Source organism: Mustela putorius, unplaced genomic scaffold, assembly GCF_011764305.1.
Source record: "Mustela putorius furo isolate JIRA1106 unplaced genomic scaffold, ASM1176430v1.1 tig00000095_pilon_pilon_pilon, whole genome shotgun sequence".
Taxonomy (NCBI): domain Eukaryota; kingdom Metazoa; phylum Chordata; class Mammalia; order Carnivora; family Mustelidae; genus Mustela; species Mustela putorius.
Genome location: NW_025421280.1, coordinates 18,213,982 through 18,239,272, shown reverse-complemented (window position 1 = coordinate 18,239,272; position 25,291 = coordinate 18,213,982). Strand labels below are relative to the sequence as shown.

At 45.4% G+C, this 25,291-nt stretch overlaps 1 protein-coding gene across 2 annotated transcripts in view; it reads left to right on the top strand.

Annotated features, from left to right (window-relative positions):
• Positions 1 to 25,291, top strand: part of CACNA2D3 (calcium voltage-gated channel auxiliary subunit alpha2delta 3) — an 851,905-nt gene that overhangs the window by 158,690 nt on the left and 667,924 nt on the right. For both annotated transcript variants that reach the window (XM_045078786.1, XM_045078785.1), the window contains exon 3: positions 16,395 to 16,511. In XM_045078786.1, the coding sequence (XP_044934721.1) occupies positions 16,395 to 16,511 (117 nt within the window). The remainder of the gene's footprint in view (positions 1 to 16,394; positions 16,512 to 25,291) is intronic.

The window sequence follows — 25,291 nt, the reverse complement described above, 5'->3', positions numbered from 1 at the left end:
AGTCAGACCAGAAGGGGTACAGTCAGAGGGTGCAGGCTGCAACCTTGAGGAGGAACAGGGACACACAGGGGGTTAAGAGGAGTCATTGTTCCCTGAGAGATCACAGGGAGTATATTTACCCTGAAAAAACAGGTGTGACCCAGGCAGCAGGTGATGCCAAGCCCTGCTTTAAAGACTATACAGAAAGAAGCCCCTACCATGGTCATAGCAACCTCATGAGGTCATTGGTATTATCAACCCCGCATTTCTCAGATGAAGAGACTGAAGCAGGGGATAGCTGTGACATCTTCTCCAAGGGCCCCTGGAGAGGAAGTGGAGAGGAAGTGGTGGACTTGGGATTCCCATCCAGGCAGTCCGTGGTCTTACCCCTATGCTGTATGGTCTCCCCATCTCTCTTACCATACGTCAAGCCAGGATGAGACTTGGTTTGTATGGCACAACTCAAGTTGAGTGTGTTTTCTGTTGCTTGGCCCTACCCAGCCATGAGGTTGCAGGAGCCTCCCTGGAAGGGTCTAGGGACCCCTTGTCCAGATGGGCAGAAGTTCCCCTTTTGGAGGGAGATTGGGCTTGATGGTCATTAGGATTTGTGTTGTATGCATTCAGTATTGAAAACAATTCTCTAACCCAGGCCTTAGCAACATCTGCACATGGACGTATTTGTCTGGATAATCCTTTGTCGTAGGGACGATTCTGTACTTTGTAGGATGTTTAGTGGCATCCTAGTTGTACCACTGGATACTAGGAGCAGCCTCCTCCTCCAACCTGCTTTTATTTTGTGAAAACCCAAAACGTCTCCAGACGCTACTAGATGTTCCTGGGGAGACATTGAGAACCACTGCTCTAAACGTACCTCTCCTCTTTTGTGGCAGGCCTGTATTGTGTTATTTTGACCACATCCACCCCAAGGGCTGCAGGGTAACCTGGTGAGGGCCCTGGGGTTATCAGACCCTTGAACACTCCCCTTCTTTATTTGGGTGGTCCAAAGGATGAACTGTTTTGTGCTTAAGCCTCCTGAAGGAATAATGAGAAGATATACCCCGTTGTCATCTATAGAATGATCTCACTGTGATTAGAAAGAAACAGTTATAATTTTACATTTTAAAAAAAAGCTGTGCGGATATAAATCATGGTATTTGGGGGAAGTGGGATTAAGGGTTTTCTTTTTGTTGTTATTATCTGTTTGCTTCTATCTATGTTCTCATAGTTCTTCCGACAGTGAGAACATTTTGCTTTCATAATAAGAAAAATTCTCATTTTACTAGAACTTGGGTTCTGGAGCCATCCTTCCTAGACTTGAATCCATCCTTACCTACTTTCTCTTCTTCACCATCTCAGACCTTGCTTCTTCCTGTTTTAAAAGCAGCATCGCATAACAAATTTAGAAAACTGGAAAAATTGAACCCAAATTCTACCATACCCCAGCTATGGTCTTAAGAATTTTTTGGTGATCCCACCCACTGTCTTTTGCTTTGGGTTTTGACATAGCTTTAGTTATAGACTTAACGCACTTCACTTAGCATTATTTTTTTTTAAAGATTTTATTTATTTATTTGACAGAGAGAGATCACAAGTAGGCAGAGAGGCAGGCAGAGAAAGAGAGAGAGGGGGAAGCAGGCTCCCTGCTGAGCAGAGAGCCTGATGAGAGGCTCGATCCCAGGCCCTGAGACCATGACCCGAGCCGAAGGCAGAAGCTTTAACCCACTGAGCCACCCAGGCGCCCCCACTTAGCATTATTTGATGAGCAGATTTCTCTGATGGCAGACAATGGGTGAACCATTTTTTGATATGGACATCTAGTAGCTGTGGGGAAAGCTGGGCTTGTTCAGTGGGTTGTTTAATTTATGTCTCAAGTGTAGCCTTCTGAGTTAGTCCTATTTCTCTTTGCATGTTATGAGGCATTTATTATACTTTTATGTCAGTGATTACTAAATTTCTTTGAACTCGACACTTTATATATTTTTAATCACACAAATAATACATGAATGTATGGTCTTTGTGAAGAATTCTAATAACCCAGTGGTATAAAGTGGAGAAAATGATGATGCCCGTCAATTCTGCTCTAACACCATGGCCTGAGATAAATATTTTTTCCAGTTTAGTGTTTACCGTTCCCTGAAACATTTGAGAAATCATCGTTTATTGACAGAGCACCCAGAGAAACTCATCAACTACGAGCTTCACTTACACAGACAGCAGGGCCCTCTGGGAGAATTAATTATTGCAGGAAATGTCTGCAATGTGATGTATATGTTTAATATAGAGAAATCTTACATTGGATTGTGAATGTGTGTTGGTGACTGGACGGTCCACGGGACAGAAACTAGCAGTCAACAGGCAGATGCCCTTCACCCTCCATACATCGGCTAACATTTTCTGGGACCTCTTGCTATTCTTGGGGAGTGTGTAGGGACGCTGAACCTGTGTCCATGCGTTGGGAAGAGCACAGGGGGCTCTGAACCGAGGTGGGAAGAAGAGACCTCTTTTGTTCTTACTAACCTCTAACCGTAATGTATGACTTTATCTTAGAAATGTAGGTAACAAGCCACAATGGCGGCTGTGACTTTGTCACTGCCGGAAAGCACAGATATCTTCATATCGTACCAGAGCTGATACAGGCAGCTCCTGGCCGCGGGCACTCAGGCCTTGGCACTGGGCATGTGGCGGCTACAGACTCACTACGAGATCTTGCCCTTCCGTGAGCCCATGAAGAAAGACCGACATTACCGCATCACAAATTTATGTCGTAGACATTTTGAAAACTGAATTTCAGTATAACTGGTTTCTTTTCCTGTGTGTTTTCTTTTCTCTTTGAAAGGTCTCCTTCCAGGGCACCTGGGCGGCTCAGTTGGTTAAGTGTCTGTCTTTGGCTCAGGTCATGATGCCGGGGTCCTGGGATTGAGTCCCATGGTGGGCTCCCTGCTCAGCAGGGAACTTCCTTTCCCTCTCCCTCTGCTCCTTCCTTCCCTTCCTCTTTTCTCTCTCTCTCTGTCTCAAGTAAATAAATAAATAAAAATATTTTTTAAAAAAAGTATCATTCTGAGAAGGGGTCAGTGGGATTCACCAGATGCCAGAGTAGTGCCCCCAACCACCCCAAATCCCCATCTTAAAGGCGCTTCATAGCATGTTGATAAGAATAACATGGATGTATTGGTTAATTTCCTTATATTTTCCTATGTACGTATTAGGAGGAAAAATACTGGTAGCATAGTGATTTTGTGTGTATGAGAGAGAGCGAGAGGGAAAGAAAGAGAAAGAAGGAGGGTGTGTGTGTGAGAGAGAGAGAGAGAGAGAAACGGAAACCTTAGTTAACATTCCCTAGGACACTAGAATTCTTCAAACCACCACAGAAAAAACCCTATTTCGGGAATAATGTGTGGGCTTCTCTCCGCCTGTCTAGATTCCTCAGTTTTAGGGCTTTATCTCCATGCCTAGCAACCCCGAATGCCAGAGGAATCCAGTGCTTCTGCCTGTACGTCAGTGGCGGGGGGGGGGGCTGTCTGTCGGGGAAGCCGGCATCAGGGGACCCAAACGGTGAGGAGGACCCTGGCTCTGTCTGCCCTGGCTGGGATGCTGGGACGATAGGAGGTGAACGTCTGTCCCTTATTGGCCCAGGCTAGCGGCTGCCCTCTTGGTGCCTCGCACTCATATTATAGTAAAGATCGTAGCAGCGCCTGCTTTAGGAGTTAGTGGCAGATGCCAGGAAACCGTCCACACCCTCCAGCACATCTCTGCCTGCGGGAGAGGGGAGCCCTGTTCTTCTGTCTTGGGCTCCTCATGTGAAAGTGTATGAGGAAGATGTTGAGACATGGTTGGTATCTGGGTCCCAGAGTGTTCAAAGAAGCAGGCTCAGCGACAGATTTCATATGAAACATAGATTGCTGGCACCTCTTAACACATGGAGGGTTGGGGGCTCACCGGCTGCCCTTCACCCCACAAAGATCAGCAGCAGTGGAAAAGTAGCTACCATTGAAGCATGGGACAGAAGCTCTGCTCTTTGCCAAAGGCTCCAGCCCAGCTTCATTCCCTTACTGGGGACAACCCACCTAGCCTCGGGAAGCGTTTGAGTTAGAACATTTCTAAGTTCCCATCGGATTCTAACAGCATGAGCTGAAAGATTCTGGGGAGGAGTGCTCTATGCTGGGCTTGGGGAATTATGTCAGGAAATCTCTGGATTCTGCAGTGAGGGGCCGCTGAACCCCTGAAGGCTCCGATTCTGCTTTGCATCTCAGCATCGGGGCGGCTCTGCTCTAACACCTTCATTTTTGGACACTGTTTATGGTGGATAAAATGGGGTGTCCCCTGCTGCAACCTCCTGCAGCTCCTCTGGGCACACATGAGGCAAGGGGATGTTTGCAGAGAGGATGCCGGTGCTGTGGACTGTTTTCTTGTAGCTTCTGAGGTCGGCATCCGGTAACAGAATCTCCGCACCCCCTCCCTTTGTACAGAGGAGACTGAGTTTTCAGCTCTTCCTTTGAGTAGGACGGAGAGCAGGTTCATACTATTGGCCATGGTCCCACCGCAGTTCTCCACGATTCCCCCAGGAAAAGCTAGGGTCCAGCTGCTCCGTAAACCAGGACCTCTCTGTTCAGCTTGGGATGGATGGAGTTAAAGTTCTATTCAGCTGCAGGGTTACCTAACCTTCATTGCAGCTTCTGGCTCTGTAGGTACAGAAACCACTTGAGTAGCTGCAAATAGTATTAGCTCTAAGCTTGTTACGGATCTAGCAGACTCATTCATCGATTCCTTCGATTTCCAGGACATCTTGGATATGGAATTAAAGAGACTTTAGTTAAGCCAATTAACTTTTGTGGCGCCTGGGCAACTCATACGCATGCTGGAGAAGGTCACTGATGTTACTCAAATAGCAGTTTTATTTGAGTGGGGATTAAGGAAATCGGACAGAAGGTCTAAGAATTGTTTATCATGGGTTCCTTTCTGGGTTGCATATCTTGGCCTTTAACATCTGAGCCTGACCGTAATTACACACACAAGTGATTGGATCGTATTATCCTTTCTGTAGCTGGTGACTTGATTGTCCTAGCTCTAAATTATCCATCTTATAGATGCTTCCCGGCCAAAATTTTAATCGAAGGTTTTCCTCTACCTACAGCTTATCAAGCTTTTCAACTGAAGTGTGGCGGTGAAGAGTATAGACTCCAAGGCCATGCTGTCTGGGTTCGAGTCCCAGCTCTGGGACAGCAGCACAGACAGCTCGCAGGTCCTGGATGATTTCGGTCTCTATTGGCACGGTGTGGCCTTAGAGCCTGGACATGGCTCCCCAGCCTCCTGTTCCCTTTCCTGCGCCCTGGTGTGTTGGGTTGGGCCCAGCGGCTCGCTCAGGTTCCTGGAATGTGGGCAGAGTGGCAGCATGCCGCTTCCAGGCTGAGGAAGCAGGTGTGTCTTCTCCTAGCCCTCACTCCCCACCGGCTTGCTGAATGCAGAAGCCTCCAAGGCTGGAGGGAGAGCAGAGTCACGTGATGGGACGATCCTGGGTCCCTGAATCACCATGTGGAAGGCTGCAGGCAAGGATGGGGTCGCTGTAGAAATGAGGAATAAAGGTCTATTGCGTGAGACCGCTGAGACGTGGGGATATTTTTGTTATAGAGGCTACTGCTCCCATAATGAATAAAATAATCAGTACCAAGTACTGGTAGTGTAACCCTGGGTAACTTGGCTAATCTCTCTGTGCTTCAGTCCCTAACCTGTAGAATGGGAGGGAACAGTATCTCTCTGACCCAAACTTAAGTGCTGGTTATTATTAAAAATAAATTATATAATAATAATAATAATTAATAATAAAATTATTTTTATTGTCATTGTTGCTATTCCCTTGGATCCTTAGGGAGCAAGACGGGTGAATTATTTTACATTGGAACACCAGAAAAATGTGTTTGGAAAGAGTAGGCTGGAGAAAATAATCTATTTCAAGTCATCCGGGCTTTGTAAAGTAATGTTTTATTATTTGCAGTTTGGCTGTGTTTAAATTTGCTGGTGTATATAAAATGCACTCGTAAATGCATACAATGCACAACACATGGGGACCTGTAGTCATTATTTTGGCTTTTAGTGTTGTGAGGATGTAGGTACAGCATAAAAATGTACATTTCAGAGCCTCAGATCCCATGCAGTAATCCAGAAAATACCCAAGAGTTGGATTTTTTTTTTTATTAGAAGCCTCAAAATCATTTGGTTTTGTTCAGTAGGAAGATGACTCCCTGTTTTAAAGCAGTATAGAATGTCACCACGTTTGGGCAAGGATGGTTGTATCAACAGCTGGTTTTGTAGCTTGCCTCTGTCTGAACTCCCCTCGTGTAAAACAGGAAATCGAATGCAACACTCACACTCAGTTTTATCTCCAGAGCTAAAATGTATCAGTAACATTTGTCCAGTTGACTGTGTTGAACAGTAAAAGCTTATGAGACTTATCAAGGTTAGAAAAAAAAAAAAAAAGGCAGATAGACAGTAAAACAGGGAGAGGAGAGATATCTATCTTTCAATTCAGGACCTGACAATACAAGAGTACTGGAAATCTGTGAGAAACCACCCACCGCCAAGCCAGCTGCCCTGAAGGGTAGGTCCCTGGAACACTGTGATTTAGGAGGGCACTCCAGAAAGCAAGTGGGGAATAAAGATGCTAGGGCTATAAGGGGCCAGGGGGCCCCGGTAACTCTCATTGTAGTGCTCCTTCGAGGTGAGGACCAGAAGGCACCTGGAAAAGTCATTTAGACCAGACCACGACCTCCATCTCCCAGCTGGAGGATCTTAGTAATATTTTGAGCAAACTCTGCTCCCTTCAGTGGTGACCCGTATCCATGCTTTTCTCCCCATGGAGCAAGAACTGCTTACAGGTGGTTGTCCAGGTCCCACAGGTGGTGTCCACGTGCCGCAGCCCTGCAGAGGTTGGAGCCCAGCTGCTTCCTCCCCACCGTCTGTTTGTTCTTTGGGTTGTAACGTGGTACCTCATCTTTTCTCCTTCGTTCCTTCCTCCCTGGGGTCTCTACTTCTCCTGCAAATTGTTTCTTATTCTGATGGCTTTGACAGAGAAGAACTGCATTCCATAAAGTTTTTCCCCACCTACCTAGATCTGGAAGAGCACCGGATGAATTGTGGGTGGTTTTTGGACCTTGGAGACCCTTGATTGGAATTACCTGTGTGAAGCAGAATTATTTGTACAAAATGGCACTTTTCATTTTCAAATAGAAAAGTATTCCTCTGTGACCTACAGTGCTGTGCATTCAGTTAGGTTCGTTGTTATGGTTAAGAAGAAGCGTTCCTAACATCAGCTTAAAGGATTTGGAAGTATATTTACTTAGAAACATAATTGCTTTGGAGTGTTGTATTTTGAAGTGACACTTCTGTATGCAATAATTGAGTCGAGAGGAATACTAAGTGCATTTATGTCATAATAAGAAAATGACACTGCCTATAAGAAGAGAATCCAAAAATTGTAGATGATTAGTTTTTACTGCAACACCTTTAGTGCCATATCTAAAAACTGTCATTTCTACTGTGTAAATAGAGACTTCTAGCATCCGGTTCCTGCCAGCAGAGAGCCATTCCCCAAAGAGTTACTGTTGAAGACCCCTCAGTGCCTTGGGAATGTATTTGAAAAATACCATTGCCCAGAGCACCATTCAGGGCTAGTTCATCAGTTAGACTGTGAACGTTGGTTCAGAGTATCTTCTGGTTGAGGCAAGAGAATGACCATTTTCAGATGTTATAGAACAAATGTCAGAATTTATGACCACCTCCGCCAACACCATCACCATTTGGGAGGGCACTACACCATATCCAGCATTCTGCTGGGTACTTTACACACTTGACCCCCTTGGATCATCCTAAGCACACTGTGAGGTCTGATGTCATCCCATTTACTGATGCAGGAAAGGAGGCTGAAGGAAGCTGAGCAGCTTGTCACATAGCTCGTGAGTGGTGACGCTTGAACTTAGTGTGCCTAGCTGAGAAGTCCCTGCTCTTAGCACATTACCAAGCTGCCTAGCAAATGGAATGCCGTTGTTGATCTTCCTGTATCTTGAACCCCAGCCAGTGATTCTAAGCCAAGCAGGATGCTGCTACCAGGTTCCAAATCAGTAGTATTCCAGCAAAATCCATGGGGTTTCTTTCCCGCCCATCCCATCGTGGTCAACCACCTCTGCTAGGAATGAGACAGAGCAGGAACTGCATTACCTTCTCCCCGTTGGAGGGGTATCTCATGAGTTTACACATGTCTAAAGAGACTCTCCCCTCCCCTTCTATCCCTTCTCCCCATCCTACTCTTGTTCCCACTGTCCACCAAGCCTTAATCACAGATGCCCTGCCTCTGTTCATCAGCCACCTTGTGATGGTTCATGACTGTCTCGGGAGATTAATAGCATATTTCATAGACTTCATCTCCCAGGAGGCAGGGAATTATACGTGGTGTACAGTCATCCCCTTTTCTTCACCCCTTGGCAAATTCATTGTTTTATATCCTTCCCTGGAACCTTTTACCTCCCTGGTGACTGTGATGTCCTTCCTGTTCCTGGCCAAGTTTTCACTGTTTATAGGACTGTTGATTTGCTCATAACTCCTAGTCCTCAACCCTCCCTACTCAAGGAGAAATATATGTCTGTACTTTATAGACTGTTACGCACTCAGTAGAAGACACACAATGCCTTCCCACAGATGGCAGATGTGATCAACCTGCACGGCACACAGGTGTGACCTTGGAAGGAGAACTATGCAGAATGGCCAGGTGGGATATCAGGGCTCAAGTTTAGATAGAGATGATCCAGGCATCTCTGTTCCAACTTGCTTATTACCTATTTTTAACAAAATGGACCACAAATTGGCTTCTGTCTACCCCCAGGGAATACACGTGTTTGCCAATAGTTCTCTGTTCCCTCCACCCGCCTGGCACATGTAAGCTATTTCCAAATATTTGTTGGATGAATGAAAATAGCAGTGAGTTCAATTTAGTTTCTGTGTGTGTGTGTCTGTGTGTGTGTGTGATCCTTATTTAATGATGGGTTTAATGAGTTCAGCTTCTGTATTGTGGCTCCTTCAGAGCTAGAAGGAATGAGAATAAGATTGAAAATTGAACCTTAAAGTAGGAACATGAAGTATCTTAAGCTCTTATGTGAACGAACCACCTTTCAGGTTCTGAGCTGCACCTGTCTCCAGAGTTTCCTAGGGACAGGGTTTATTGCAGGGATCGGGGTCAGGGGGTTTCTAGGGAAGTGCTGGAGGCTTAGGAGAGGGATGGGGAAGCAAGCTGATTTCTCACCATTTCTCTCACATCATGGGCATTGAGGCAGGCTCCCTGGATTCTACTTGGGGATGGGCAGGTCTTTGCTTTGCCATCTCCTCCCCTGGACCTTCTGTCAGTCTTCATCTAGTGATTTAATGATGCTGAATCTAGAGATGTAATTTCAGGTTTTGCTGAGAAAATTTGGCCAAGAGACCATGTTCAGATGCAGCAGCTCTTTGGCTATGGGTAATGCCTGCATTCGTCTTCAGTGAGAGGCACTTTGTTCTTGCTGTAGCCACAGAGGTCCTCGGAGCCTCTCTCCCATGTTTGGCTTTTATCCCAATTAACTGAGATTGGCCAGAAGTCTCCGGACCCGAGTCCCCTCTTTAGGATCTGCTCCAGGTGACTCACTTCTAGATACGTAGTCCTCACGTAGGGAAAAAAAATGACCCAAATGTATGAACAGCATTAAGTGTTCTGACAGTGAAGTAGTGCTCTTCTCTTCCTGGTGTTTGTGTGAAATGATCTGGCAAAAGAGACGCTGCAGAAATAATGCATTTCTGTGTCTCCCTTCTCAAATGATGAATGTTCTTGGCTCATCATAAGATTTCTTGCCAAATGCTGATTCTGCTAACAGAAGGGATGGAAGCTTCAGATGTTCTCTTATGACAGAGGGAAGAAAAAGTCCCCAGCTTGCCCTCCTTCTGTGTTATGAATGCAGGGAGGTGTTCTCGGGAAGGGCCGTGCTCTGCCTCACCCTGGTCTGGGCTGTGGGGCTCCAGTCTCTCTCTGGCCACTCCTTTGAGCCCAGGGGCAGCCCAGAGGCTGGGCACAGCCAACTGAAGTGTACCGGTGTCCTCAGCCAACCTGTTGGAATTAGTCTCTTACATTAAGAGCTTCAGTTCGGGAAGGGTTAGCACGAACATACAGCACTCACTAGAATCCTCCGTGGCAGAAGGGCCAAGAGGGAAACCCCAGAGCTTGAGGATTTGGAGCGGGCATTCCGTGCAGGCTCTGGGCTGGGGCTTTCACAGATGGTCCTTGTCCCACCCCCCACTCCCCAGGCCCTGGAAGAGGGCCTCGTGATCCCTGGTGCTCTGACTCACAAAACTGAGGCCCCGGAGGTTCAGTGACATGGCCAGCCAGCTGGCCAGCCCAGACTGCTGTGGTGTCCTCCTGTCAGCCCTCTCGATGTCTTCCAGGGAGCCCCAGAAGGGCTCTGACCCTTGTGGCCTCCCCACTGTGTCATCTCCCGAATCCTGACCACTCGGGCCCCTCAGCAACTTTTCTCCATCCGGTCTTCTTCCCTCCTACCCTTTCTGCGCACCGAGGTTTCTCTAAAAGCACACGTGGGATTACCGAGTCCCTCGCACCCCTGAAACCTTCCGTGGCTCTGACTGTTGCCTAGCTCCATACCCCACCCACCTACCCAAATCAGGAGAAGGTCCAAAAATCTTACTCCTAACCCACTCCCTGATGGCCTGGCCCGCTAACTTCTTTGGCCTCGGCTCTCAGCAGAGTCCCTACCTTGGGCATCTGCGCACCAGTGAAGTGGAACAGGGGGTAGTTCCTTGAGCCCCAGCCAGCCTCTTATCCCTGCACCTCTGTCCCTGCTCTTCCCTCTGCCTGGCATGTTCCCTGTTTTATCTCTCCCCTTCCCAAGCCGGTCATCCGTTTAAGGGTCCAGGAAGCAGGGAGGCACTGTCTTGACCACCCCATCAGGGCACTTACCATGATGCTGTATCTTCTCAGCCCGTTCACTTATAAGAACACTCCTGACCAACAGACCACCAGCTTTCTTTAACTTCGCTTGTGCCTAGTACCTTGCCTGGTAGAGAGGAGACACAGTGTAGAAGTGGCACGTGCCGGGGACAGGATTCAAATCCCGACTGGCCTGACTCTTTCATGAGGTGCTGCGGTATCGCCTGCATGTCCTTTCTTCTGCCTTTCTTTCTGTGTTTACGGGGGCCTGCTGATTCCTTCCTGACTTCTTTTCCTGGTTGAAGGGCTGCTGCTGTTTTATGAAGCAGAGAAAATTGCTAGTACAGTCCTGGAAGCCTTAGGAAAGAAAGCGCCACTGCCTACCCAGCAGTGGGGGGAGGCAAATCCTGAGGGAAGAAGCCTGTGGGGTGATTTGCCTCCAGGTCTTTCTTGGTACCTTGGAGAACAAAAGACATTTTGTAGCTCAAACACAGCCAGGGAGTGATTTATAATTAAGGCTCCACATCTCCTTTCAGAGTGGGCTTGCTCTTTTCGGTCTGGGTGTTTTTATTCTCAGGAGCTATGTTTGCTCCTCTGAGGCCAGGCTTCAAGCCCAGCCCCTCAGTGGCCCTCGGAGGGACAGAGTCCCCTGCTGCGACGTCCGATGTGCCCCAGCTGTGGGAGCAGCTGCCGCACTCCTTGAACAGGTGCTGTCTCTGGCTTTTGGTAATTGACTCTCTTGGTGAGTCCAAGCCACCGTTGGCGACAAGAACAAGAAGACGGGTCATGAAGGCAGTGAAATGGGTCCTCTGAAACAAATTTGCAAATGTTTGGACTGTAGGTCCCTTACCCCCTGCCCCTGAGTTCAAAAAACGTAGCGATTAGAAGTCAGACCTCAATGGTTTTAAAGCTCACTCTAACCATTTGACTTCCAACTACTGTCTAAAACCTCTCTATGCCTCAGTTTCCCGTCTGCAATTTGGGGATAATACCTAACTCTTGGGATGGCTGTGGCTGTAAGGATTAGACAAATTAATACATGAAAAGCTTCCGGCACCGTGCTGAGCCCGTGGTACACGGAGGACTCATTTTACTGACTTCCTCAGGCTCTGCTAATGAAGACATGCTGCTTAATTACACAGATTCTAATTGAGACCGCATTTCCCTAAAGAAATCTGTTTATTAGGTGCCCATATGCTATTCGCACATAACTACAACTTTTATATTTTCTAATTTCCAAAATAGTATGTTCATTGTAAAAATTAGGAAATACAGGTAAACACAGAAAGAAAGAGAAAAATCCTTGGCGATCATATGGCCAGCTGTGAACATTTGGCATATGTTCCTTCTAGCTTGGTGTTCCTGGGTATGGGTGTATACAGCAGATGAGTAATTTAAAACAAAAAGTTACGGACTACTATCTGTAACATATTGTAACATACTGTGTGTGCACACTTCTTAGGTTCTTTTACACAATTTGGGATGGCTTTGTGGAATTCTGTTGTACCGTTGTAGCTTCCTTTATCTGGTTGCTGGAGGTTTAAAAAAAAAATTGCTTGGGTTTTTTTTTTTTTTCTTTTAGATTTTTTATTTTATTTTTTTAAATTTATTTGACAGACAGAGATCACAAGTAGGCAGAGAGGCAGGCAGAGAGAGAGAGAGGAAGGGAAGCAGGCTCCCCGCTGAGCAGGGAGCCCAATGCGGGGCTCAATCCCAGGACCCTGAGATCATGACCTGAGCCCAAGGCAGAGGCTTAACCCACTGAGGCACCCAGGCACCCCAAATAGCTTGGTTTTGTACACTAGGCACCCCAAATTGCTTGGTTTTGTACACTAGGCACATTTTTAAAGGTTCTGGGTGGCTTTGACCATCCCAAGCCATTAAGGGCTTGCCTTTGACCAATGGCTATCTCTGTTCCTCAATTTCTTGATTCCAGCAAAGTGTAACATTTCCTGGTAAGAGTAAGGCATTAAGCTGTTCGACCCCATTCCTAGAGGCATTAACACATTTTGAAAAGCAGGATGATTTTTGCTTATGGGATAACTTCCCCTGGGTGAGGAGAAAGTAGTACAGGCTTGGCTCATTGGCAAAGGAGGACCCATTGACGCACGTCCTGGGGGGAGAGGATTTCGGCTGGCAGAGGACTAGAACTGGTGAATGGTTACATTTGTCCCAGATCTGGGATTCCTAGCTTGGCAAGGAGGTTTGTATTGAGATTCTGATTAGCTAGGTCACCAGGCACAAGTAGGCCTGGGAGACCAGCCCTCTGTCAAGTCACTGGCTCATTTTCACCGAGGAGACTCATAGGAAGACAGGCTGCAGGGAGATCTCACTGAAACCTTGGGGGATCGTTATAGTGAAATAAATGGATTCCTTTCTAGAGGAAAAATACAGGCAAGAACGGATATGACCAGAATACTGGGGCCCTATCTAGAAACCAGAAGATTCAGGTAAAGGCTAATTGTGAAATGCATTTTATTTTTCTTTATTTTACGCCTCTAGATCACCTTTCATTACAGAATTACTTAAGACAGATACTTATTATATTGACTCTGTAAATATTAGATAGGCAAATTTGTTTTGTTTTATTCACTTCTTGAACTTGGTAGTTTGGGTAGTGAATCTGCCTTGGGTATAGGCTGGCCTCAGCTGCTGGCTTTTGGAACACATCTGGCAGGCAGCAGAGAACCCCCAGGATTTTTGGCTCCAAAGACATTGGCTTGCTTTCGAACTTAGGGAACATTTCCAGTGATTGTCCTTGAAGTTTTATTCACACGCCAGAGGACGCTGTTAGCTTGAGCTATGGTTGGTCTGGCTAGAGCTCCACATCTCAAGCCCACCCAGTCAACCTCTCAAGGGGTAGATAGGTCACCATTATGGGTCCCAGAATAATGTAGCCGCGTCCCTACTTTCACCCTCCTAATACTGTAGCATTGAAATGGTTTTGCAGCGAGCCTCATTCAGAGAAGTCCTGTGACTGTCTGCTGTGGGCTGCTGGGTGAGCACAAGGACATGTCCTTGTCTCCAGGCCACACAAGCTACAGGGCCCGGAGAGAAGAGCACAGGGCGTCCTGGAGTGTCATTTACAACCCATAGTTCATTGACAATGTAGAGCAGCTCGGACTGTCCTACGAATAATGTAGCAGATGTCTGTCTTGGTCCAGACTCAGGCAGCCTAGAATAACATTTTGTATATTTCCTTAGGCTCACCTTAATTCTCAGAAATACCAAGTCCTCAGGCCCGACGTTTCAGCCGGAGGCCCCGATGCCCAGTCTGGGAGTCCCTTCCTGCCCTTCTCACATCTGCTCTGTCAGTGCCGGGCTCTGAGAGCTCTAGGCAGAATGCCCTCAGATAGCAGGGATTTCACTGGAGTCTCAGGGGTCGGAAGGATTCTCTCTTATGTTCATTCCCGTAAGGTCCTTCTCTCTGTCCTCAAACCCTCCTCTTCTCTCTCTAAGACACCCAGTATTACTGCCTCAGTGGCCTTGGACATCTGAGCTCGGAAGGGAAGTGCTTTGTGTGTGTCACACACACACACACACACACACACACACACCCTTCCTCTGGGCAAGGAAAAACAGTCTCCTCTCAGTTTACATTTTTTAAAGTAAAGAAGGGGAATGGGGAAAAAACACAAATTTTTACTGTAACAGTGATCTTTCCATTAAAAAGCCATTACATTTTCCACTTCAAAACTGACTCTCAAGGTCTTTAGAGCCAAGATAAGATGTAGAGCCCCTCATTTTTTTCTGAGTAGGAGGTGGCGGGGAGGGGTTAGTAAGAGGTTCAGGTTCTCCCAACAAATAAGGGTTAATACAAAGGCCACAGTAGTTTCAGTTCCTCAGCCTTTCATTAGCGACACAAATGTAAGGGATTTCTGTCAACACTGAAAGTATTCAAACTCCACTTGGAAGGTATTTACTAATAAACAGTATTTCTTTCCCATGGGAACACAACTAAATCCTTAGTTAACCCACACTTTTGGGTCTCAGGATTCCTTCACACTCTTACAAAATACTGAGGACCCCCCAAGGGCTTCTGCTCATGGGGGTTGCATCTACTGACATTTGCCGTGTTCGAAATTAAAATGCAAATGTTTAAAAATTAATTCAGGCATAAAAACATGGTTATCATAAATAGGTGCTTTATGAAAAATAACTGTATTTTCCAAATAAACAAACAGAAAAAGTGGAGTGACACTTTTTTTTTGGGTGGGGGGGGCAGTCTTTTTAATGGTTAAAGAGAAGACAGGTGGATCCTCGTATCTGCTTCTGTGTTAAGTCTGTTAGGATTTTTTGAAATCTAGAAAGAAAATCTGGTTTCATGTAGAGATGCTGTTGGGGAAAAGGAGGACTTGCTGGGCCCCTGAAAGGGTCTCAGGGAACCCTCAGCGGATCATGGGGCACTTTGAGAACTGCTGGTGAAACGAGATACGTCACTAGCTAGATAAGTCACTAGGGTGTGGTGGGTTTTAAATGAAAGATTGGCTTGGAGAATTTGAGTAAATTATGGGTCAGATCAGTCTCTTATGAACAGATGAGCCTGTTATGGTATATACAAAGTATTTGTTTTTACGGTTTTTGTACTTACTGTACATTCTCTTTTCTGTGAGCTCATTGAGGGTACATAGGAGGTCCTCAAAGAGCATTTAGTGGTTTGAAGTGAAACATTAAAATCCATAGCAAGGACTCTCTCATTATAAAATGTTTATGAGATGCTCTGCCATATGACTTTCTTCAGTATCCATTCCACCGTATGAGTTGGCAAACTTTTTCTATAAAAGAAAGTAAATATTTTAGTCTTTGTGGGTTATCCAGTCTCTGTTGTGACTACTAAACTTATTGAATATATAAACAAATGGGTGTGGTTTTGTCCCAATAAAACTTTATTTATAAAAATAGGTGATGGATTGAATTTGGCCCAAGGATTATAGATTGCCTACTCCTGCTATAATAATTTTACATTAGAGTCATAGCATTTAAACTAATTTTCCCTAAGTCCCCAGTGATTGGCCATGAAAAAATTAAGTTAGTGATGTTCAAGGAGAAACCCCCCACCCCCACACACAAGTTAAATTTCTTCATTTTTATTTTATGACACATTTGGAATAGTCAGTTTCTAGTGGCACTGGCTGTGGAATAACTAATGAATCTGGGGATGTCCTCCAAAAGAAAGGCTGAGGGTGGTCAGGTTGGAAGTGTAGAGTGTTGATTTCAAGAGCTGAAGAGGACAGATGATGAACAGTTTGATTGCTATAGGGTTTTTCTTTCTTTTATTCCTTTCCTGGGTGCTTATTAAGTTTCTAAGAGATCCAGAGCCAATTTTCACATTTCTCCCTAGCTGGTTTAATAATTTTGAAGTACAGTCCCATATCTCCAAATCCAACAGAGGCAGTAACTAGAAGTGCTTCGAAATCATGGGTATGGTGTCTCATGACTTTCCTGTTGCCCTCCCTCCGTACAGAAATACAAAGAGTATGAGAAGGATGTTGCCATAGAAGAAATTGATGGCCTCCAACTGGTGAAAAAGCTGGCAAAGAACATGGAAGAGATGTTTCACAAAAAGTCAGAAGCCGTGCGGGTAAGTGTCTCTGGTTTCTACTCTGTGTTGCCCAAAGGCAAGGAGGTACCTTCAGACAACTGGCATTGATGATTCCAGCTCTCAAAGATCAGAGTTGCCTCAGCTCTTCTGGTAACACTTTATTTCTTTAGTTAGCCAGCAAGAGCATTACTAGGGGCACAAATGCCCTTTCTGGATAGGGTTCAGGTGCCAGTTTTCATCTTATAATCTTATGCCTTCAGTGGAAGTGCCACCAAGTAAACAGCCTCAGAGGATGGCTTGTGACTGTGTGATATGTTCACTCATTGCCAAAAGTCATTCAAAGGTACATTGTGGTTTGACTAAGCAACTATAAAAATTGTAAGCCATGATTGCCAAAATGTGGAGATGAGAATTCAATGGAATGAATGAGTCCGGATGAAGCTGGAGGTTCTCTTCACCTCTGTTGGAATATTATTATAATTGTGATGAATGTCTTCTCCACCAGGAGCTCCCTGAAATTTCATATTGTCATCAGGATGAATCGAAATGTATCTTTTTGGATTTACAAGATGGCATCCAACTCTGTTCCTTCTTGTCCGCTAAATGGTGCGTCTTAGGTTCTTGCTTTAGAACATGTGAATGTTGTAACATCCCACATTTGTGCCACACTGGCACAGGAGTATGGGAAAGAATTGGAATCTGAAGAGTTCTTGATTTCTAACCTTTGGTCTGCTTACCTTTCAGTTTCAGTAGTTAACACTTTGCCGTAAATGGCCACTTCCTACATTAGCTTCTCTCACAATTCATTGGCCCATCAAAATTTTCACATGTTATTTCTGCTTTGGGCCTGACAGTGCCACATATCTGCTTGTCTCCAAAATATTTTTGTGCTATTTTGATTCAGGGGAGGAGGGCTGTAGTTTAGTAGTTAAGAGTGTGAAACTGGCTTGGGTTCCGTACCTGCCTTGGTCACTTTCTCAGCTTTGACCTTCAGTAAAACTGCCCTGCGTGCTTCAGTTTCCTCCTGTGTAAATGGAAGAACACACAGGCTGTGTGACGATCAAATATAGTCAGGATTTCGAGCTACTTAGTACAGATCCTGGCACCTACACAGTGCTCAGTAAATGACAGCTTCTTACTGCCGCTATGACTATTAACCAAATAAGTTGAGACATTTTGGGGGGAACTCTGAAGTATCTTAGAAGGAAAAAAAAAAACTTTTTTGCTACAGAAATACTGCTCTGACAGCCAGCCCTGGTCACTTCATGGTGATTCCTGTGTGGTGTCCCTACGTCTCTACCTTAAAGCAAGTGATAATCCCCTTTTTTTTTTTTTTGTAAGGAATCATTTATTTTATTTTTTAGAGAGAGAGAGTGGAAAGGACAGAGGGAGAGAGAGAGAGAATCTCAAGCAGACTCCCCCTTTGACCATAGAGCCCCAAGCAGGGCTCGAACCCATGATCCCAAGATCAGGGACCCGAGATCAGGACATGAGTCAAAACCAAGAGTCAGGTGCTTAACTCACTCTGCCACTCAGGGGCCCCAAAGCGAGTGATATTCTTTACAGACACAGTCGCCATTCATATCTACCACTCAGAACCTGAAATTAAAATGCAACAGCTGCCCCCCTCCACCGAAACCCACCATAATTACTATTTTCTATTTATACAATGAATGCCCCTTTGGTGGAACTTTAGGAATATACTGAAAAATGTCAAACAGAAAAATAGCACCTGAAAGGCAGGCTTGTGTTCTTGTGTTTCTTTCCTTCTAGTTTTTTAAATTTGCAAGTCTATGTGTGTCCTTGGGTGTTTTTCTTTTTCAAATTTGCAGGTGCATTGCCAGTTTGCTTTTGTGTCCAGCTTCTTTCCACTTCTCTACACCATTGCAGTGGGAGCTGCTCTTGGCATCACTCTAGTGAATGATTTTCTTAAATGGCTGCATCCTATTCCAGTCTATGGGTGTGTCATGAAGGATTTTACTTTTCCTCCAAATATGGATGTTTAAGTTGTTTGCAAGTCTTGATATATATAATGCTGTGGTGAATCTTCTTGTCTATTAATAATAGATCAAATGACTCAGCACCACTACCTTTGGTGTTCCTCTAAGGATTTTCCATGCACTCTCTTGTCCTTAGAACAGCCCCCAGAGGGAGGGATTATATTATTCCACTTTTACAAAAAAAGGTGAGAGAGGCATAAGTTAAGTCGCTTCTCCAGGGTCACATGGGGAATGAGGGACAAGCTCCAGGGACAGGGACCCAAGTACACATTTCATCACCTATGTGCCCTCAGCATCCTGCAGGGTAATTCCCGAGTGCAGAAGCCAGTTCAGAGACTTGCTAATCTCATCTTCCCAGCTCTTTCTGCATGCGAGGACATTTCTCCCCAGATCAGGTCCTGCCGCTTCCCAGTTCCTCCAGCAGCAGGGGCACGTGAGGGCTCAATTTGCCTGAATCCTCCCCCCAAAATTGAAATGTTTTATTTTGTTTTCAATACTCGTAAAAATGTTGTCAAATTGAGGGAAGGAAATGCTATTTTTGTTTCAACTCGGGTTTCCTTGTGAATCAAAGAACTTTAGAGCAGAAAAGGACACAAATTTCTTTAGTTTCTGCTTCTGCAATTGACAGATGAGGAAGCCTCCAGACCTGGCATTCCAGGGTGGAGTGGGGGTGGGACTTATGCAACACAGCAGGATGACACAGAGGTCCAGCCAGCTCCAGAACGTGGACTTGGCGCTCAGAGGCAGGGGGCCCACGTGGCAGCTGAAAGGTTGTTGAGAAGAGCTAAGGGACCAGTGGACCTCTTTTCCTCACTTACCCCCGTGGACATGCTAGGAGGAGCAGGAGATTACCTACCCTGTGCTTAGTGAGTCTCGATGCACCAGGTCCTGTGCTAAGTAAGCACTCTGGCATCCTCCCTGGCAGGGAGATGCTGTTCCTATATCATGGATTTAGAGATGAGCATGCAGGCTTGGCAGGGGGGAGTCACTGGCCCAAGTCACATGGGCAAGCTCAGGGGAGTTCCTTTTGCTCCCCACAGGTAGGATTACGGTGCCTCTGGGTGTATCTGTGCCAAGTGTTTTGCACAGGGACTGGCGAATGGTAAGCTTTCATAAGTGTTTGCTCTTACATTGCTGGTGAAGGGAACTTAGAGTTTGTTAAGTATTTCATAATGAGAGAGTCTTACAGCTTTAAAAAGCTTCAAGGATGATGACAGGAAGGAACTTAATTTTGAACCCTTTTGTTTTCAGTGCATGATGTTTAAAAAAAAAAAAAAGATATGGTTGGTGCAGTTCCTTGAGAAGTTAAAAAAAAAGTGCTCTATTTGGATTGAAATGTACTTAGACTGAAGGCATCCGGTTTCTCTGAACTGTGTATTTTAAAGTAGATATATGAGGGCCTTTGGAAACACAGTTGATGCCATAAAATCTGGGTTAACTGGTCCAGGGGTTTGTGGCACTCCCTGTTCCCAGTCTTTAAGTGGGAAAGAGGGCTTGTATGTCAAGTTGGGTTTGGTTTGGAGGCAGTTTTGCTGTTGAGATGGACCTGGTCCCACTGTGGGCCAGGAATGCTACTGGCAACAGTCATGTGCTTTGTGGCACTGGGACTGAGAGGAGATGGCCACGGAGAGACCCCCTGGATGTTGCTTTATGTGGAGGCCAAGGAACAGTAGGTGTGACTGTTTTTCATATGATAATGAGACCTCAACTAGGAAAGGTTGGTCTTTGCCTCTGGGATTGGTGAGCTTTTGAAGAGCAAACACTTCAAGTGAACATTTGCCATTTGGGTTTTCAATGGAGTCCTCCTGATTTGCTGCATGGCACTAGAGTGGACCACAGTGCACCGGGGCCTTTCCTGTCCCACCCCATGGTGCCCCTTTCTCAAATGGCCCAAGAAAAGAATGGAGTTTAGAATTTGCACCATCATTCTGATGCCCCAGAAATCTTGTACTGCAGCCTCCATCCCAGCAGCCCAAGTCAGGTCGGAGGTCTTGGTGCCTTCCTGGCCATCCCTGATCCAGTGCCAAGGGCTCACCGGCGGCGGGTGCGTGGGAGGACTCAGGAACACACATGAGAAAGAACTGGCTGACAAACAACATAGATGGTTAAAATTTCCATGGATGTCTATAAAATATTTATGAGACTGCCAGTTGCAATTTAGAAAGCGACTCTAACTACTCCGGTCTGTGAAGGTCAGTACAGTTAGCCCATCACTGCTGGGAAAGGGAGCAGGACTAGTGATCCGGCCATCCAAGCCTGTCATCTCTTGGCTGTGAAACAATGTTGATCTTTTCTCTGTCTCTTCTGGCTTGATTTCATCATTTTCCCCCATCACTTTTCCCAGTGATTAGTTGAATCAGAGTGATTTTTATCATACTCGTCCCCTGTTTGAATTACTCTTCACTATGCAATTATCCTATCACAGAAAGTCCTATTTTCTCCCTGTCAGATGTCTGGAGTAAATGTGAAACCCAAAGTGGCCTGCCCATTACATAACCTCTGTCATCTGGTTGGTAATGGACTATATGTAACTTTTTTTTTTTCTAGCCTAGCAAATTACAAATAACCTTAGCTTCCATAATTGCCATTAACATAATGGTGCCATCATTATGGTAGCATGTCTTAACTAATATTTTTTAGCACTTTTTAATGCCATTGGTGGTTTAAATAATTTTTTCACACCCACTCAGAGGGTTGATGTGCAGGTTATTTTAACTTAAAAGCCAGATCTGGCGGGGGGGGGGGGGGAAGTGACACAGCCATGCTGTCATTTGCTTGTATGCAGGGTATTTGTGCCCAAAGCATTCTCTCCCACCTTCTTTGTTGGAAAATATTCATGCTTACCCAGCCCTCCATTGATGTTGCCGAGCAGTTTATCAAGTTTGAAGTCCCCACAAGTGGACAAGAAATGGATTCAGTTTGCTTTTTAGTTCATTAATATTTCAAGGAAGACAGTTCACATGCTGGACAAGGAGGATGTGATGGCCATTGTTCTCTTCCAGCAGTGGACCCCTGCGGCGGTGGTGGGGGGTGGGTGCGACACCCTCATTCCTAAGTGACACCTGGAAATGCTCAACTTGTGACCAGTCAGAGCTCATCTGAAATATTGAGGGGAGACACATTTGACCCAGCTCCCCTTCCTCCTGAGTTGCTGATGATTTGAGAGGAGTGAGAAGCCAAAAGCCGTGCCTTCCGTGGTGCTGTTATATGGACAGGCTGCCCTAGCATTTCCTTTGTCTTTAAAATCCAGTCCTCCACTGGGAGGAGCACACACCATTACACAGCTGACAGGATCATCAGCCCCTGGGAGCTCTGAATGAGCACAGACAAACCTGCAGGTGGAGAAGAATCTGTAGGAAGGCATTCTGCATAACTGTGGGCATCTCTGATTCCAGGCATATACTTTTAGGACGGATTCCAACACAGCAGGGGGATGTTGTGATCCTGTGATTGTGGAATCGTCCGTATAATCGAGATGAGCAGCCCGACGGGAAAGAAGTAGATAAACCTGGAAATAACAAACAGAAGGACTTTGGAGAGTTTATAAATGTATCCTAGTACTCTCTGGAGTGGCTTTCTAAGAATGAGTTCTCCAGAATGGTGATTGCCTTCGATCTTGTGGAACAGGTTGGGGGCAGGCCCTGCCTTCCTTGCACTGACCTTGGCCAGAATTGTAGCCTCCTTCCAGCTTCAAAGTTTGTTCCCACTTTCAGGGCCAGGAGCCCATCCGCAGGGCTTTCACTGCTGTGCTGGACAGAGTTCAGGCCTCCACAAACTTAAACACTTCTCAGGCACAGAGAGAGGATTATAGGATGCTATCTATTTGGGTAGCCGATCAGGTAAAACATGAAGTATTTCATTTGCCATTCAAGTTCCTCTTCACTCCCCAACAGTTAATGAGAAATGTCCAAAAGAACAAATTTTCTTGGGGACTATGAAGACACCAGACACAACTTGGCCCTAAACTTTGTAAGCCAAGAGTCTGTTGTTTTCCAACCTTGGATAAGAGTATGGGGTACATTTTGATCATGCTCTCACGCTCAGTCCTGTAAATAATCTGGTTTTACTTACTTTCCGATTTACATTGATAAAATGATAAATCAGGTACTTGAAAAAAGAGTGTTTTGCTCAAAAATAAACATCCTTGCTTCTTGGGAAAAGCTGAGAGAGACCAGATTATATATTAAGTTTCTCTCCTCTCCTATAGCTACCTGCTGTTGGCTGCCGAGCCGATTCCCATTATAGCTGTACTGTGGGAAGTAATTGCTGTTGTACAGTAATTCAATTTCGGTGCATTCACGCATCGGTTCACCGATAGGGGTTTATCTGGACAAACCCGGGACTTGAAGGCTTTTTATCGAGAAATTCCACATGCCGCAAGACGTTTTTCCTAGGTAACGAATATCAGTATTTGCATTTAATAAACATTTACCTTCTCAGAAAAATGGATGTCTTCCCCCTGCCGAAGAGATTTACGCCAATCTTCCAGAAAGCTAGAGGGTACTATTAAAGTAACTTTCTCTGGCTGTTTTTTGACTGGTGTGTGTCTACATATGTATGACTATAAAACACGTCTACGTCTTTATGTAAATATACCCAGTGAAGCATGGAGAGCAGGAGGCACTCCAGGAAAGCATGATTGGTACCAAACATATATGTGATAGAAGGGATTAAGGGTGACGGAGATTCTATGAAGACTTCCGGCTTCAAAACTCATCTGTACCCGCAGGCGTGGTGGAAATTGTTGGTGAGGAATATTTTCAAAAGGATACCCATGAAATTAGAAATGAAGTCAACCATTTTGTTGGTAAATTTCTAAAGTAAGGGAAGGTTCTTAAGACAGCTGGTTCTTCCTGTATACACGGACTCTTGGAGCCTGAGGACTCTTCGGATACTCCCTCCAGAAGGAGCTGCGGAGGTCTTGGAAGCCAATGTTCCTAGCGTTCCTGGGAGGATCTTCAGTGCTCAGCCAGTTGAGGCGACTGGACGCATCCAGAAGACGTTTCTGCCTTTGTTCATTTCTCATCTCACTCAGAGTTTCCTAACATGGTCCCTGAAAGAGAAGTCAGTTTGTTTGAGACAGTAAACACAGTGTTTTAAGTCACAAATGAAAAGACTTTTATTTTATTATGTTGCTGTATCTTCTGGCCTGTTTGCTTCTTCGCCCTTCCCTCTGTCCTTCTGTTCCTCCCCTTTGTTTCTTCCTCCCTCCCCTCCCTTTGCCCCCACCCCCCTCTCCTCTCCCTTTCTCCCCTCCCCTCCCCTCCCCTCCCCTCCCCTCCCCTCTCCTTCTTCCTTCCCTCACCTCTTCCCCCCCCTTCCTTCTGCAAACTGCGTTGCAAAACCCCATACATATGTGTAAGAAAATTTACAGCAGAAACCTCAAACCAGAAGAAACTTAAGAAATAGCACCGATCTGGATTCACCAGTTTTATGAGGTCCGGGAACCATTCTTGGTGAGTGGGTGAGATCACAACCTCCAGGAACCCCGTGGGTGGTCTTCTTGGGTTTCCCTCCAGAAGGGGGTGGGTTTCCTCTAACAAAGGTTAGATGGTATCCCCCGGAGCCTCATCTCAGAGAGGCCCACAGGGCTGTTCTCCCACCTACACTCAGAGTGAGCTACTCGCCTGCCTCCTGGGGGAATGAGCTTCTGCTGAGAGAGGGGAGAACTTCTGGACATTTCTTAGGGGACGTTTTATCTCCTGTCTCCTCAAGCCTGTCCCGTCAGCCTTGTGCTGAAGTTGGGTTGGCTTTGAGAACCATAGTCGGGTTTTCCTGCTTACTCTGCGCCTGTTGGCCTGTAGAGGGAGTTCTTCTTTGTAGGTCGAGCCACTGTACCAAAGGCGTGCCTTTAACTGGCATTTTTAACTGGCTAAAATCTCTCCGTTTTTAAAGCTTTGTAGAAGACTTAGTTTTGGATTTTCTGTGTAACTCACTTCACCCGTATTTGCTTTGCTTTAGTTTTTGTTTTCCCGGATTATACATATTCATTGTTTTTTTTTTGTTTTTTTTTTTTAAACCTTAAGTCCTATAACAATTGTTTGTTATAAAGGCAGACCCTGATCCATATTCATTGCAAAAGAAAGAAGAACTTGCAGAAAATGATAAAGGAGAGAGTAAAGATCACAGCATCGAGAGGTATTAAAAGGCACTTGACATTTTTTTAAAAATTTTTAAAAAAGATTTTATTGATTTATTTGACAGAGATCACAAGCAGGCAGAGAGGCAGGCAGAGAGAGAGGGGGAGGCAGGCTCCCTCCTGAACAGAGAACCCAATGCGGAGCTCGATCCCAGGACCCTGAGATCATGACCTGAGCCGAAAGCAGAGGCTTTAACCCACTGAGCCACCCAGACACCCCGGCACTTGACATTTTTAAGTGCTGTTTCTTTTTAAACATCATAGTTTCTATTTTTCCAGATATCTTTTCTATTGTACATATATGTATACACACACACACATAAACTTCTAAAACATTGGATTATTCTTGTAACTAGCCAACTGATTTTTACAAAACTAATTTTATATGTTGTGGACATCATTCCACATCAGTGAATATATATAGTTCTGTTATTTTTCATGACTATAGTATAGTCTGCATTCTGGTTGTTCCAATCAAGAAATTCTCTTTTGGTGACCACTGATATTATTTACAGTGTTTCGCTATGAAAAGCAATGATGTGCAAAACTCTTGTAGAGAAATTTGGCCTTTTATGTGGTGCATGTATTAGGACGTATTCCTAGGAATTAAAAGAAGGCTTTTGGCATCCTTGCCAGCTTGTCCTCCAGACAGCATCCCCCTGTGAGGCTGGAGAGGCTCT